At 42.7% G+C, this 15,547-nt stretch overlaps 1 protein-coding gene across 3 annotated transcripts in view; it reads right to left on the minus strand.

Annotated features, from left to right (window-relative positions):
* The window catches only part of LOC105425186 (uncharacterized), a 73,540-nt gene that overhangs the window by 28,341 nt on the left and 29,652 nt on the right, over positions 1 to 15,547 (minus strand). Inside the window, exon 3 of one of the 3 annotated variants that reach the window (XR_016141209.1) lies at positions 6,305 to 6,678. The exons of 1 other annotated variant lie outside the window; for it this stretch is intronic. Coding sequence is in view for 1 of the 2 variants with exons in the window: in XM_089084406.1 (XP_088940532.1) it covers positions 6,647 to 6,678 (32 nt within the window). In the remaining variant the exon portion in view is untranslated. Of the gene's footprint in view, positions 1 to 4,497; positions 6,679 to 15,547 lie in introns of those variants that run through there. One more of the 3 variants, XM_089084406.1, reaches the window with a different exon arrangement.

Consider the following 15,547-nt stretch of genomic DNA (forward strand, 5'->3'; position numbering starts at 1 on the left):
CCGAAGGATATCGCTTAATGAAAGCGAGCGTGCGTGCACCTAAGCTGAACGAACGTGCTGTTAGTTGGACCATTCGCTCGGCCATATCTGTCGTATCGCCTCGCGATCTCATTAATTTCCAACGGCAATAAAAGCGGGAACGGCCACGACTACACGCGTGAGAGACACGGGCACGCCCAGGACACGCGTGTGCACCGAGAGAGAAACGGCCGCGGCGAGTAGGACAGAGAGAGAGAGAGGGAGAGAGAGAGAGAGAAACGCGGGTTATGTCAGATAAAGAATCGGGAATAAATGCTTTTTGGCATTGCTCCTCTTGTTTGCCTTCGGTATTTCGCAGGGGCGGGTGGGCGTGCGTTCGTAAGGGCGAGAGACCGTGTCGATTGATGACGACGGTGATTTCAGTTCGAAGGAAGAGGGAGGAAGAGAGAACGCAGGAGTCACTCGGTGCCATTGTGAACGGCACGTGCCGCCGCGATACAAAACGAGAGAGCGGCCGTCGGCCGAGGCGTAGTCGAGCGTGGTAGTATCGAAAGAGGCGAGAGTATATCGGCAGCCGCCACCGCCGTTACAATGGTACAGCCGACGGCTCCTCCTCTCTTTCTCTCTCTCTCTCTCTCTCTCTCTCTCTTTCCGTGCGAAATATACGGACGGAATTAATTGATACCGGCATCGTGATCTGGCATCGAGCAAGGGTTACGTAAGCACCGTGGAAAAAGCGTGCCCACGTACCACGCCTGACGTCTCTCGAGGGAGACAGAGTCAGTTCCGTTCGATTTGCTCTCGCGCGTTTTCTCTCGAGACGATCACGGCGAGAGCATTTAAAACGTGCGATAACATCCCACTTACACTTCGTTAATCTTTGATTGGTGGCTCTATCAAGCGAGCACGACCGATGATCGGACGTAGCCTTGTTATCGCGATGGCAGGTGAAAAAGACCGTCGATGACATGGAAATACGAAAGAACTTGAAGAACTTTTTAGCTTTCTCTAAGGTATATGTATAAGAAATACCGGTACGAGAAATCGTTCTCATAGCACTGACAAGAAGATCTTACAAAAGCCAAGTGCGATAGTTTCGTACGAAAAGAAAATTAATAAAGTACGCTGTTTTCTTACGTCGGAAAGAGCGCGCTTATAAGAAAATGCTATTGCTGCTTCTCGCAATTTAACTGAACGTTTTCCGAGCGCATGGTAAAACGACGTTAGCAGACGAGGTATCGTTCGCTTCCATAAAGAATCAACCCACGAGGACGTTCGATCGCGAGAAACCGAGTTGCCCTCATCCCTTAGAGTACGTAAAAGCAAAGCTAATCAGGAGCGAGTCCACTTCTCGTCGCCGGCGAAAAACTCGTTACGCATTCAGCGTGGCGTCGAGATTATCATATCCCCCGGATCCTTTGACGAGGACACTCGATCCTCGATGCGAAAGACAGGAAAAATATAAAACTTGAGGAGTCGTCTCCGTGCCGGAACGGAGAGGCTCCGAGAGGCTACCTGGGAACGTCGCGCGACTTCCAGCCTAGGACGACGGCAAAGCTCGTGCAATGAATAAAAATCTTTTGAAGTATCGCTAGGCGCAAATTAACGCATAATCGTCAAACGTAATGAGACGCCAGTCGCCGGTGTCGAAGCCGGCCGCCGGAACGTTTCGCGACCCATCATCCATCCCGACGAGCCTTCTGCTCCAGGAAACTTTGATTATTTTTATAATGACTACGGTCTGTGTCGACAGACACCTTTGCCACCCCACATCGTGCTTCGTCGTCCCGTGCTCAAATCCTAACTCGTTTCTTTAAGCACTTCTTCGTCTTCCTCCACTCTGATCAATACTCTTATATTTTAATTATGTTAAGCGAGTGAACAAGATTTCTTACATATTTAATTAAAATGTTAACGTTCTTAGAAATTATTTATTATAATATTTATTTCTCAAATTTATTATTATTAGGGAAAATAATTGGTGCTTTCAACCGAAAGATTGATTATTTGGCAAAGACATTAAATCAGACTTAACTTAATTATGCAGCTCGCTTGTATTCTTGCACCTTTAACAGATATTTCTCGTTCTTTCACAAAAGGCGTTTCTCAAAAGAATACAAGCGTTAATGTCCGGAACACGTTAGACGCGCTGCATAAAAACGCAATAGATTGGAAACCGCATTTGGTTAGACGTCGATCACCCTTGTTCTGCTTCTCTCTTTTTTTCTCCCTCTTTCCCTGTCTCTTCCGTTCTTTCGCATTAACGTGTCCCTAGTATTGCACCCAGGCTATTAACTAATGCCAGCACCCTTGTTGAACGTAACGCCATACGCGCACCAGTCAGCGAGCCGATCGGCCGTCCAACCAACCAGGCAACCAACCATCCAGTCGGTCAGACAGGGTGCGCAGAACCACGCTGGTAGGACATGCTTGCTGCGATGGGACAGTTTAAGCCCTGATATATCGCCCGCCGACACTCCCAACTTCTGTCGCCGTTTCTGTAGCGCTTTTTTTGTCGCGGTGAAGCACGGGCTGACCATATGTCCACGGAAACCGAGATCCCCATCGCACGCGTTCCACGCGGATTCTCGCCCCTGTATATAGAGGATAGTTGTTGCTCGATGTTGTTTCGATGACGTCCTGGACAAACTTTGCACGAGAACGGAACCTCATCATGATATCTCTTCATAGCCGGATTCATTTTCCAACAAAGAAATGATTAGGAAATTTTCCAAACATGATAAATACAAAATAATCAGATATAAAAATATATATATATATATATATATATTATGAATTATTAAAAAACTGAAGAATATTGTGGTTTGTAGTCGTGAATTATCTCAGTCACATTGTAATTATTTCTTTCGGTCGAAATCGAATTGCCATCCCTTCCTCGAAGAGCTAACAGGAGACGGCGAATTGTTTACATGCTTGAACGATCTCTTGCGCCTTTACGCCTTTGGATTTCCGGATACGTAGGCGCTTTTAACCGAGCTTAGATAAGGCATACTGTGATGGGCTTGAGAACCCCATTTTGCACATAACAAATGATGCCACATGTTCGAGTCTTGACTCCCTCTCCTCGTTTCTCTCTCGATACACCCGACGGACCCGCGGGGTACTCAATTCGGTGCCCGAGGACGCATGGAGTTCTTGCCACATGTAATTTGTACGGTTGATACCCATCGAGAGAAAGAGAAAGAGACATAGGAAGAAAAAAGGGAAGAGATAGAAAGCATCAGGCGGAGAGAGAGACGGTGACAATTTGCACAGGACTAACTGCAGCACTGGGACCATTCTCAATGGTCGCGAATCGAATTGTTCCTACTTAGCTGTTAATGGTACCTTATGTCAGCCAACACCGAAGAGATCTTGACAAATGGCGACTAATACGAAAGATATTAACACATTTACCATTGCTTAGGGTATCATGTTTGATTCTTACGAAAATCTTGCATACTCATTAACATTATAGTTAAACAAATAACTTTAATATTATTAAATTTTTTGAATTATAAGAATAAATTATGAGAATTGTGTGTGAAATATTATTATATATTATTAAAATGGTTGCCGATTTTTTTATGTAAAAATCAATTTTATTCGAAAAATTGTTAACTCTTAAACTGACTTGTAATATTACGTTTTCAACATTTTTTAGTCGTCACTTTATGAAAAAGAAAACAAATCACAAGATATTGCGAACGATACTTATCCAAGAAAAAAACCGGCCAATAATACAGCGTAACTGATGTCGACGAACGAAGAGCCTATTGAGCCAGACAAACACCCGCTCGTCCATAGAAATTCCTTTCGACCTTCTTCTTTCATCTCATTGTCGCCGGTCAGCTGGAGTGCCACCGACTCGCAGGTGGAGATCCGTCATCACGAGTCGTTTAAAAAGACTAACCGATTGCCGGCCGTTTATCAAGTACTTACGAACGCGACGACAGAGAACGGCTGGGTGACCCTGACGTCGCCTCCTCTTTTCTTCACCCCGTTTGTCTCTTCCGCTTTCAACCTGTGCCACTAATTCTGACATATATGCGTGCGACTCACAAAAGCGCCGATCACATTCAGATGCGTTGCTTCAAGATCTCTACGAGATTCCACGCGCGAGGAAAACGGGGAAAGTTGTGAGCATGAAAATTTCAAGAGCATCAAAATGTCTCAGGAATTATTTTGTTTTGTAATGACAAATAACATCGACTGGGTGATCCAATATATAGTTGAAGTGATTCTAGAATTTGTTAACGAATTTTTTTCTAAATCTAAATCTAAAATTATGCTTTTGACGCTTTCTATTGGGGGTCACAATTTTTTTGAACTAATTTTCAAAAAGGAAATTATAATTATTCATTGATACTCATAAATATCAATCGATGTTGCATTCAGCCGTAAAATCATTGTCTGATCTGAGAAGTATATATCATTCGGGTTCCATGAAAAATAATCAGCGAGCGGATGTTGGCAATTTTTTGGCGAATGGGTAGCTCAAATATAATTCGACACATATTTCGTCACTCATTTATTATTTATATTTTTTGTAATCATTATTTTCTTTGATCGCTTTATTAAAGTATATGTGATATATACATATTTAATACAATTAAAAAGCTATTTTATATATATATTTAATTTTCTAAAACGTTAAAAAAACAACGTTAAAAATTTAAATCATTTTAAAATGTATTTTTTTGTTTAGCCCACTTGTAAAATATATTATTTAATTAATTATATTAATTCGTTATATCGCCTTTTTACGAATCACGATTTCTGTTGCGAGTTGCGACGTAACAGGCGAGCAAACTGCGAACAGTAAACAATTCCATTACATTTATCAGATAATGAAAGGACAACGATAAAACTGCAATAGCGTGTAAGCGCAAGGGAAATCTGGAGTAGTCCGCGGCCGAAGAAGGACAGTCCCTTGTAGGATAAAGAACCCACCTACTCGTGTCCTACTCGTTCTCTCCCCTTGTCATTAATACCAGGCGACTGTTACATATGGATGAGAAAGCTGAGTTAGGCTAGGACAGTACGGCGGTACGCGGAACGAGACGAAAACGACACGGGATATATAGGGAAGCAAACTCATCGACTAAAAGCATTCCGCGGAGGCGGCCGAAGTCGTTTCGGTTTATTCTCGAATCTACGCCGTTATGGAAGCTCCTCTTATTCGTGAAGAGCAGGGAGCCACTCGTCACGAAGACGAGATGGACGGAGATAAAGCGAGTGCTCTTGACGTTTACCTTCGATTTAAATTATCCCCCGCGATCCTAGAGACGCAGTCAAAAAAAAGCTTCGTTGTCCGCCGATTTCTCTTGCCGCGTCTCTTGACTCGCTTGATCTTCAAGAAAAAATATCAAGAAGTTGAAGTGCTCTTGATCTTTAATTTGAATACACTTTACGATTGATTAATTATGGTTCAAACGAGATATTTGTTTGAATTTTCCTAAAGTTGCATCACGGTGTAGTAATTCAATCGCAAGCTAATTTATTCGCAAGCTGATTTATATATGGCCAGTGACTTTGATATTTTATAAAAGTATAAAATTTGAAAAGATAATTATTATGTAGAAGCTAGCGTTATCTAAACTGTACTTACATACAAAGAACGGCTTTAATGAAATATCGAAAAATTTAACCTGATATAGAACTTGAAAGTAATTTTGTTGGAAATAATTTTGTTGGACCATCAAAATTTTCATGTAGAACATTTAAACATATTAATAAACTTCAAAATTTTTTTATATTCTAGTAATCAAATTTGAATGCTTTATATAATTATTTTGTTGGCTTAAAATAATTTTTAGATCTAGATATTTAACTCATCTTATTAGATGTTTGACTCAAATTTTTAAATCTTTCAGCAAAATTGTATGCGCTATTTACAATAACGAATTAATTGAGCTTAATTGAGAGTAAATAAACGGATTGATCGGCTGCAACTATTTCGCATTGCAGAAAAGGTTAAGCAACACAATAACTTAAAACAAGCGCGGTGCGGCGCCCCAGAATCTCGCAACCTCCGTTCTCTCCGCAGAAACGATAAATCTGCACGTACGCCGTATATCTTGGTGTCCGGTCCAAGGGGGAGTAAGCGTAATATAGGTAATGTTCTGGCTGGCTACTTAACAAATTGCTACAAATTGCGGCGAGCGTTTAGCCGTCCGGCCAAATCTGCGGCTTCCTACATTCCCCCATCGGCTCCTCCCCGTTCGCGCACGGGGGTTGGCTTTGGCTTTCGTCGGCCGAACGAACGATACGGTGATGACCACATGGTGCTCCCATATGTCCACGCTACCGCGATGGTACTCACCCTAATTTCGATCGCTGTCCATCCGCGGACTACAACGGGATGTCGGCAACGATGACGTCTGGAAGATGGAGTCGCGCGGGAGATGGAAGCTGGAAGAGGAGGCTGGATAGGCTTACGAGACATCGACAAAGGGCGATCTCGTTCCTAACGAAAACACGATGATCTCCCGGTGGAGAGATGTTGACTCGCGGGTGCGCCGATCTCGTTAAGTCACGGTAGATTGGCAGCTACAGCAAATTCGTGACGGTTCATTGACGCTGAGAGTTCACGCGGGTGCGGTCCGTCACATTCCCGACTGGCGAAATGAATGAGCACGTCGGTATAAATATCCTTGTCATCCTATCACTTTATCTTAAGCGAAAGATGATCATTTTCTAAAACAATAAGAAATTAAATCTTGATAGATAATGAAGAAATATTAACTTCCGACAACTTTAGAATAGGTAGAAATGATTATATCAAACGTGAAATTTAAATTTGGTCATTAAGATTACAACTCCCAGATGGCTCCCCGGCATATTAGAGAACTGTAATCGTTTAAAGCGATTTTCTGCTTTTGGAAAGTTGAATAATTATGCCTCGTAACGTGTTATCTTTCGTAACATTGAGATACTCGTGTAGCATGTCAAGTATTATGTCGGCGTAATCTTCTTAGCAAATTACCCTGACTTCATCATCAACGTCAAACGCAAAACATATTTTCCAATGACGCTCTCGTGAAATGGACGACCCTCATTCCTTTGGGAAGACGTTACGGCCGGAAAGGCACCTGAGCCGGACACATCCTGGCGAACACATCATTAATCGTCGGTCGACAGCACGAGGCACTCTAATGACGCTTTAAAGGCGATACCTCCGAACCAATCAGCAGCGATCGCGTGCCGACCACGGATTGGCCGGGTTAATTTCACGGGTATTTAACGCGGTTTCGCTTGACAATGATTCAATCAAGTCGGATTTATTTTGTCCGAGATTCGGCGTTTGTCGGCGGCACGAGGCGCTCATTAAAGCTTCCCACTGTGGAAACGCCTCCAAGCCTTTTATCGGACTGAGCACGTTTATTTGACATTACGGTGCCTTTTTACGCATGGTACCACTAGTTAGTCCTTGCGTAATTTGCACAATAAAAATATCGCGATTTTACGTTCTATATTCACACGAATAGACTAAAAATTTGAATCTGCTATTAAAATTTAAGCAGAAAATTGTGAAGTAATTTATATACATTTTTAATTGTTTAAAAAACCAAATAAGTACTTAGCGAAGACTTTTTCTCTCCGTTTGTTTAAATTTTTATTTTTAATAATTTGTAAATGTAAGAAGTTTTCTATTTTAATATTATATACTAAAGTATTTCGTATATTTTAAAAAAATATATATATTTCCGAATTGATTTAAACTATTAAAAGACACGACCAGAAGACATCATCCGTACAGATGCATCGGACCGAACTGCAAATTTGGGCGTACGTCGTCGTACCGTCCAGAGGGGGTGGTGCGGCACGTGGGAGGGGGGGAAGGATAGAAGATCGGTTCGGCAATTCAGAGCCCGTGCGAAATGTTGTCAGCCAATTTTCTTGGCCAGTGCCTCCGAATGCCGCAGATTTCCATCTAGGTCCGTCCTCGGTGCCGGTGTGTACGACGATGAGTAAATACACCCTTTTCCATCCCCCTGGAAGCGGACGCTCGTCGTCGCTATCGTCCTTCGCTCCTCCTGGCCCATCACTGCATACCCCTCACACCACCGGTGTCTCCTCATCGCGCCAACCACAACTGTGATTATAATTCGCAGCTCTGACAGAGCCACCCGCTCTCCTAGTTCTCTGGCATACTCCCTCTTCCCTTCCACCCTCCCTTCGTATCCCACGATCCACCCCATTCACGGTGCTGGACCAGGGATCGGACGCTGTGTAAAGGATTATGCACGCGGATTTAACTGATGAATCACATTGTCGTCTTGATTCGCGGTGGCGTTAATTTTCGATGCCGCGCCGCAATGCGCGTCGGCCACCGTTTCTGCTCCCAAACGACCCACGCGTGAGCGCATTAGGATATGAAGAGTACTCCATCCATCGTTACACCTCGGAATATTATTTACTTATAATGTAAAAGTCAGGAAAATAATTCATGAGCGCTTTACTTGTCCGGATAAAAGCAAAGACTTCAAAAAATGAAAGGATTAAAAAAAATATATATTATTAAATTATCTTTCCTCTTTGATACCTCTTCGATTTTTTTGTTAAGTTTTTGGTTACAGTGAGCGTAATTGTAAAGTTTATTTACCGAACATTTTATTTATTCAGCATCTAAATTTATTATTCGGAATGCAAGAAATTTTGTTAAAATGTTGCAAAAATCATATTATTAATATTACCTTATCAATTAATTATGAAATCGATTTATATTTATGTCGCGTATATTGCAAAATGTATTTGCCGCTGAATTCTCAGTCGTTCACCGCAGTTTTTATCATTAACGCTTATTTATAACTATGTCCGAAAGAACATTTGAAAAAGGACGATATCAATAATACATCAGTTATACGTCAATCCGCGACAAATCAGCGTTCGCAATTAGTCAAACGACCGTCGACGTCGCGTATACAGAAAACTCGTCTCGCTTAATATATCGAAATAAGTATCCTTGCGATTGCTGGATGTTGATTCGTTGCTTGTAACAGTGATCATTCATCGCGATCGTTTCTTTGGGAGATGAGGCGGCTTCCGCTCGTCGGGTCGAGTTTCGAAATAATTCCCCCCCCGCAAGAGAGTACAAAGCCGTCCTGTCGAAGCCATCCGGCAAACAGTTTCCATTCGTTCGGAAAACGTTTCTAATCTGCCAACACAGCGGATCAATGAGCGGCGGGCCGAATTAACCGCTTCCCGTTTCGACAGACCGCGATGTAGCGGGGCTTATTAATTTTGCCAATAACGCCGCGAGGGTGCCTCCTCTCGGCACAGATGGCGTATCACGAGTCAATATACTTTTCCGCCACGAAACCCTCGTACTGCGGCAACACGTGACGAGTTCCCTGAATTTTCGTTACGACCGCTAATCATTTCTTTGACCTACGCCCGTCGCATATGGTTGTTCTTTACTTAAGATGATGGAGGAAACGATGAAGAAACGCGCTAAAATAAAATGCCATAAGACGATATTACGCAAACGTTTGTTTTGTTGACCATCACGAGGAATAGTGACAATATTCCTAGTAAAAATTAGCTATTGGATGTCTAAGAATAGATTAAACATAATTTTTAATTTTAACGGTTATTATATTAGCTAAGCTTATATTAGTTTATATTAGCTAATACTACATGATTTCAAAGCTATTATCTCTGTTGACGTACATAATGTAACAAAAGAAAATGTCTGCTATTTATTTTGTTAAATGTTCTGCTGTCACGTGCAATTAATCGAACGCGTGATATTTATTAACTCTGTCTTTTACGATCCACTTCGCGGAAAGTATCGTGAGACGGCGCCTCTCATAAGACGACATTATTCCATGCCCAACGTTTCTTTCTCAAGGTTTACTGGAATTGTTACGAATCTACATTTTACTTAAATACAACTGCCCGTGCACGTACTTATACGACATGCAGTGTACTCAAACTTGTCCGCGTAAACAATGATGACGTCGAAGAGGAGGAGGAGGAGAATTAGAAAAGGGGAAAAGAAAGAAGAAGAAGATGACGAAAGGAGAAAAGAAGGGAGGAGAATCACGAAGGTGGGGAAGAAAACCGATGCTCCTGCCAGAGTCAGGACACGATCGTGGACCATGGACCTCTACGGAGAGAGGAGAATAAAGTAAGTAACTTCCTCTGTATATATGCGTGTATGCGCTTCTACATACGGGACGAAGGAGGAAGAGAAGGATAAAGAGGGTACGGAGTGAGAAAGCAAACGAGAAGCAGAGAGCAACGCAACGCGGCGGCACGAAGGTGCGATAAAGAAAAACGGTGGAGGAAGGCGAGAGAGAGAGAGAGAGAGAGAGAGAGAGAGAGAGAGAGAGGGGGGCCGTAGATAAAGACAGAGAGGAGAGCGACCGCGCGTAGGGCGCGAGACAGAGATGAGACGAAGAGAGAGAGAGAGGAGAGAGAGGACAACCCCCTCTTCTTCCTCGGGTTGTGACTCCGAACGCCGGCGATATCTCGACCAATCAAATCACGCCGCGGGCTCCGCCTTTTATCATTATTTTACTTGTTTTCCCTTTACTTCACCCTCATTGGATGACATTCCCCGGGCCATATCGCGAGATAAAAAAGGCACTCGCTCCCAGAAGAGGACTCCATGTTTCCTCCCAGGGTCTGGTATCCTCCGGTACCCTCCTGGTACCCACCTTGGTCCAGCAGAGACCTCCTCCAGAGGGGAAACGTCTCCCGCCGCTCTCGCGAACCTGCTCCCTGCCTGTCCTTTGCACGTGCAACCGTGGAACTTGACGCTGTGAAACTCTGACAGTGTCGCGGTTTGACTTTGTGCCCCCGAAATCGGGCGAGCTAAAAGCTACTCTCTAAATTATGTTACCGAGCGATCCACCTTTGACTTTGATGCATCTAAGAGGTCAGATCTAGTGGATCCATCAAGAACATGAAAGATCCCGCTTTTAATAAAACTTTGAGGAAAACATCTCTATTTATCATCTAGAAAAGATATCGACAAACATCTTGCGAAGTATCTTGACGTCAGACGATAATTATTTATCGTTATTCGCGTATCTGCCACGTTATCTTGCTCCTTTTCGATACTTGTACGTTCACGTCTACTTATGCTACAATTCACATTTAACCGACTCGTCGTTTCGTCCATTTCTCAGCGATTAAATCAACGATTCACAATTACAGGATTCTCTTTCCTCGGAGAAAGCTAGCTATTATTCAAACGATTGAAGACTAAAAAAAAATTGGATTCGTGAGTCTCGCGGTCGTGACGGGAGAATCGAGGATGAGAATCGCGACTGTGTCGCGGTAGCCGCGGGTGAATTCGTATCGATTCGTCCGATGCGTCGGGGACGTGATTGACGAGATTCACTCGTCAAGGATTACGCGGTTCGTTGGTCGAGATCGACGGTTTTGGGGCATGAATACGTAGACAAATGTATAGATATAACGGCGTATCCGCATTCGCCAGTGGTCGGTTTCGCAAATCGCGAAACCTCTAAATCGCCCTAGGGATACATGTCTGCAACTCCTACACTACAGCGGAATATTATGGCTCAACAAATAGGACCAATAACTTTGAATTGGCTTGATAATTCCATCAAATCGCTGACAGTATTAACAGTATTAAAGCGCGAAACCGATATCATCAACATTTACTCTTCGGTGAGATTTTCCTCCTAGTTCCTTTCTTTTCCTATAATTTATTCTTTTTTTATTATTATCTAAATAAATAATTAAAATATATAATCCATATGAATAAAAAAATAATGTAATAAAAATTATCTGTTAGTTACGAAGTTATTTTTAATTTTCATTAAATAATTGTCACATGAGAAGAAAAGTAATTTTTTTAAATGAAGTAGTGTAATTTTAATTTTTTCTTTAAAAAAATATTTTCGAAGTTATATATTTGCAGTAACAATACTAAAAGTTACTTTAATTGATAGAACTTAAGGTGTATCAGTATTCACTTTTTGCTATTTAAAAATTTATCTCGATTTCTCTCGATTTCTCTCCAGATACAATAATTGTAGATAGAAATTGATCTTTTGCCATTTAATCTCAACGACCATCGGTTCTCCAATCGGTCTGCCACGCAACTCGTATAAAGTGTAGTCGCGAGCCACAGCGGGTCAGTAATCCATGACGCATAAATTTTCTCGCGTGCCTCTCGTGAACTTCGAAAGAGAAGAAAAGGTTCGGTCGCACCTACGTCTCTGATTTGGCGTTGCACGCGCTGCATTGTATGTATATCGGACGGCATAGATGAGGGGGGGGACAGGTAAGGAGGACAGAAGGAGGGCCTGAGAGTCATATACCTGTAGAAACAACGCTAGTTAAGGAGAACCGTAAGAATTATGAAGAAGTGACAATGGAAATGTAGTACAAGAAGAGTATCTGTTATAGTTCGAAAGATCTGTGACGTTACAATATTTTACTATATCTCTTTATGTATCGGAAATTCTAGCTTTGTTCATATATCTTTTTTAATTTCAAGATTCTTTAAAAAATATTATTATTGGAGACTTTAAAAAAATGTATACACGAATTAATGTTGTTAATTGCTGGCTTGATAGGTAAGATTTTTAGGGGTCGGTGTATACGCGCGAATAAAATAGTTTCGTTTAAAATATTTTCCGCGGCTTTTATGCGACATATTATATTTCTTCGCAATAGCGCGATGTCGAGGCGAGTGATGCATTCCGACGGGAATTTCGAAATTTTTTTCCGGCAGACGCTTCGATCGGTGCGTTTCCCGTGGCAGGCGGATAGCGATTTGTTCGAAAAGCAATATAGCGGGTTATCACCGTTGTGGAGGAGTACGAGGCGACGAAGGAGGCGCGGATGAGCGCGCGGGACGAGCGTGGGGGCCCCCGAAAGGGGGAAGGCACGAGGGGTGCCCTTTTCCTGAAATTTGCATGAGGTATTAAAGCGCGGTGGCTGCGTTCACCAGCGGAGCTCCTGTTTGCCGACACCGAGTGCGGAGGATCAAAGGCCCTCTGCCAGGCTTACGTCTCTCTTCCCTTCGGGAATGAGTGATGGGAAGGCAGAGAGGGAAGCAGAGAGAGAAAGAGAGATAGAGAGAAAGAGGTAACAGGCAAAGAGAAAGAGAGAAGGACCAAGAGACAGTCCGAAATAGAGCAGAGGGATTCGCCGGTGGCCTTTGGGGATGTCTCTAGAAAAGCTCTCATACGACAGCCAACATTAGATCTTGGATATCGCGTCTTTATCGTTAAATCGTCGATCGTACGACTGATTTCCTTTCTCGCCACGAGATTTCAACTCTTACCTCTTGTCGTCGTAAGTTCAACGAGATGCGTTTTCACCATTCGTGTTTGCTCTTGTCGACATAATGATTTTGCCCTTCGAGAATTCGTAGAATTTTATTAGCAATTAGATTTATTAGCAATTAGATTTTTAAAGCCTGTTGAACAAGCCTTTCAGCTTAAACTTTGAGCAAGCCTAAGTGATTGATCTAGTACTTATTTTATATAGGAATTAATGATAATGAAAAGATAAAATCAGTAGTGACAATCAGTAGTAGTGAATTTCATGAGATTATATTTTTTGAATTATTTAATATTGTTATATTATTATACATATTTTATTACAAAATAGCATGTCAAAACTTTTTTTCTAGCTGGTATTTTATTCATAACTAATAATCTCTAATCACTAAGGATAGGGATATATCCTAAATAAAAGACGCTTCACTTCCGGCTTTTAATTTTTAATAATTTCACACGCAGTGCTACTGATAGCCCAAACAGAATTTGTACAGATATAATTAGTGTTAATGAGTTAATCGAACCTTCCGATTTCTATTGTTAATTCGTGTCATGAAAAAATATCGTATGGCGCCGACTAAGGATCCTTGGGCAGTGGACAAAATGATATTCCGAGAATGTTAACGCGCGTAAGCGTATTCTTGCTCGCATCGTGTCCGTAAAAACGTTCGTTGGCAGTGATGTATGCCGACGAGAGCACGCATCGCATAAGTAAGAAGGGCCTTGAGCCGATTCATCGACTAACGGGAGGAAAGGGGACCACAGGCCCCACGAGACAGGCCTACACGTCGAGAGAGAGCCTCTTTGACTTTTTCGAGATAGAAATTTCGATGATTAGACGCTTGATCTTTTTAAAGGCAAATTTGTCCAAAATCATTGATCACCGACATCTTTTTTAATTTTCATACGGAAAGTGATTTCAGTCTAGTTTCCTTTTACAGTTCAAGCATTATCATGAACATGAAACTTGCATGGACGTGGCCTTTATTTTATTTTCAGTAATCAACCAAAACTTTTGCATGTTATTAGATCAATGAGTGTTGCGGGAATGTTAATTTGTTTAACAGCGTTCGTGAATTTCACGAGATATTCTTTTGCCAGAATATATTCGCTTCTTACAAGATCGATGTCACTAATTGATCTATTCATTGATGTGTAGGGAACAATTAAATCTTCACTGATACTCTCCGGCGCGGATAAAGTTAACGTCTTTCCGGTATGCTTCGGCGGAATGATTCACGAGGTGTAGGATCGCAGCGGCGGCGTTCCTCGCGACAGCTAAGCGGGTGCCAAGCCGCATTTTAGGCGAGCTATCCATGGCATACCTTAGCTTCCAGCGTAGGTAAGGATATCATTCCGGCGATTCGTCCTGTCGGCCGGTAGGCAGGCGGTAAGCACGGCGATACGTTGCCGGCACGTTGCGCCGCTGTTGCGTCGGGAGGAGGGGAATGCAAAAAGGTCGCGGCCCGGGCCGGCCCGTCGCGTTTTACAAATTATTCAATTAGCCCCGCGAATTAAGGTATGCATATTCATCGCTCTCTGATACGCGTATGCGCGCTCTTCCTGCGAAATATATACTATACCGGGTGGTGCGCGCGGTCCCGGAGCTCCACCCCGGACGACGGACGACCGGGCCGCTGCCGACGCCGCCGACGTCACGACGCATAAACAATTCGTGCACCCGCGCGTTAGACGCTCTAACGAACTCGCAGCTGCATCCGAAATGCATCCGTTTTGCCGGCGACAGAGGGAAGGGGGCTATGAACCGCCAGCCCGCGTATTTCTCCGTGTTCGCGATGCAGTTGCCCGAATATATATATATATATATATATATATATACACACACGTGTGTGTGTGTGTGTGTGTGTGTGTGTGTGTGTGTGTGTGTGTGTGTGTGTGTGTGTGTGTGTGTGTGTGTGTGTGTGTGTGTGTGTGTGTGTGTGTGTGTGTGTGTGTGTGCACACGAGCCGCTGCATCTTCATGCAGCGTGGCTCGTTTTTCGAGCTGATTCGCTCGCGAAAAACCGGGGGGGAAAAAGAAGATTTATATGATACATGTTGTTTTTTCTTCCTTCTTTTTGGCACCCTAAATGAATTTTCCTTGCTGCTGGATTCGCTGGATTACTGCTGATGTCGTTAAATCGATATCTTCACGAAGATCGATTAGTCGTTTATCGATCTCTTAAAAAAGCCGTTGTAATAAAGTAATCTTTGTTTTATACCAGAATTTCCTTAATACAAAATAAAAAGTTTCGGATGTTTAGTAACATATCAACTTTCCGTTTCTTCTCCCTT

This window comes from Pogonomyrmex barbatus, unplaced genomic scaffold (genome assembly GCF_055798465.1).
Source record: "Pogonomyrmex barbatus isolate J1 unplaced genomic scaffold, ASM5579846v1 scaffold1, whole genome shotgun sequence".
In the NCBI taxonomy this organism is placed as follows: Eukaryota; Metazoa; Arthropoda; class Insecta; order Hymenoptera; family Formicidae; genus Pogonomyrmex; species Pogonomyrmex barbatus.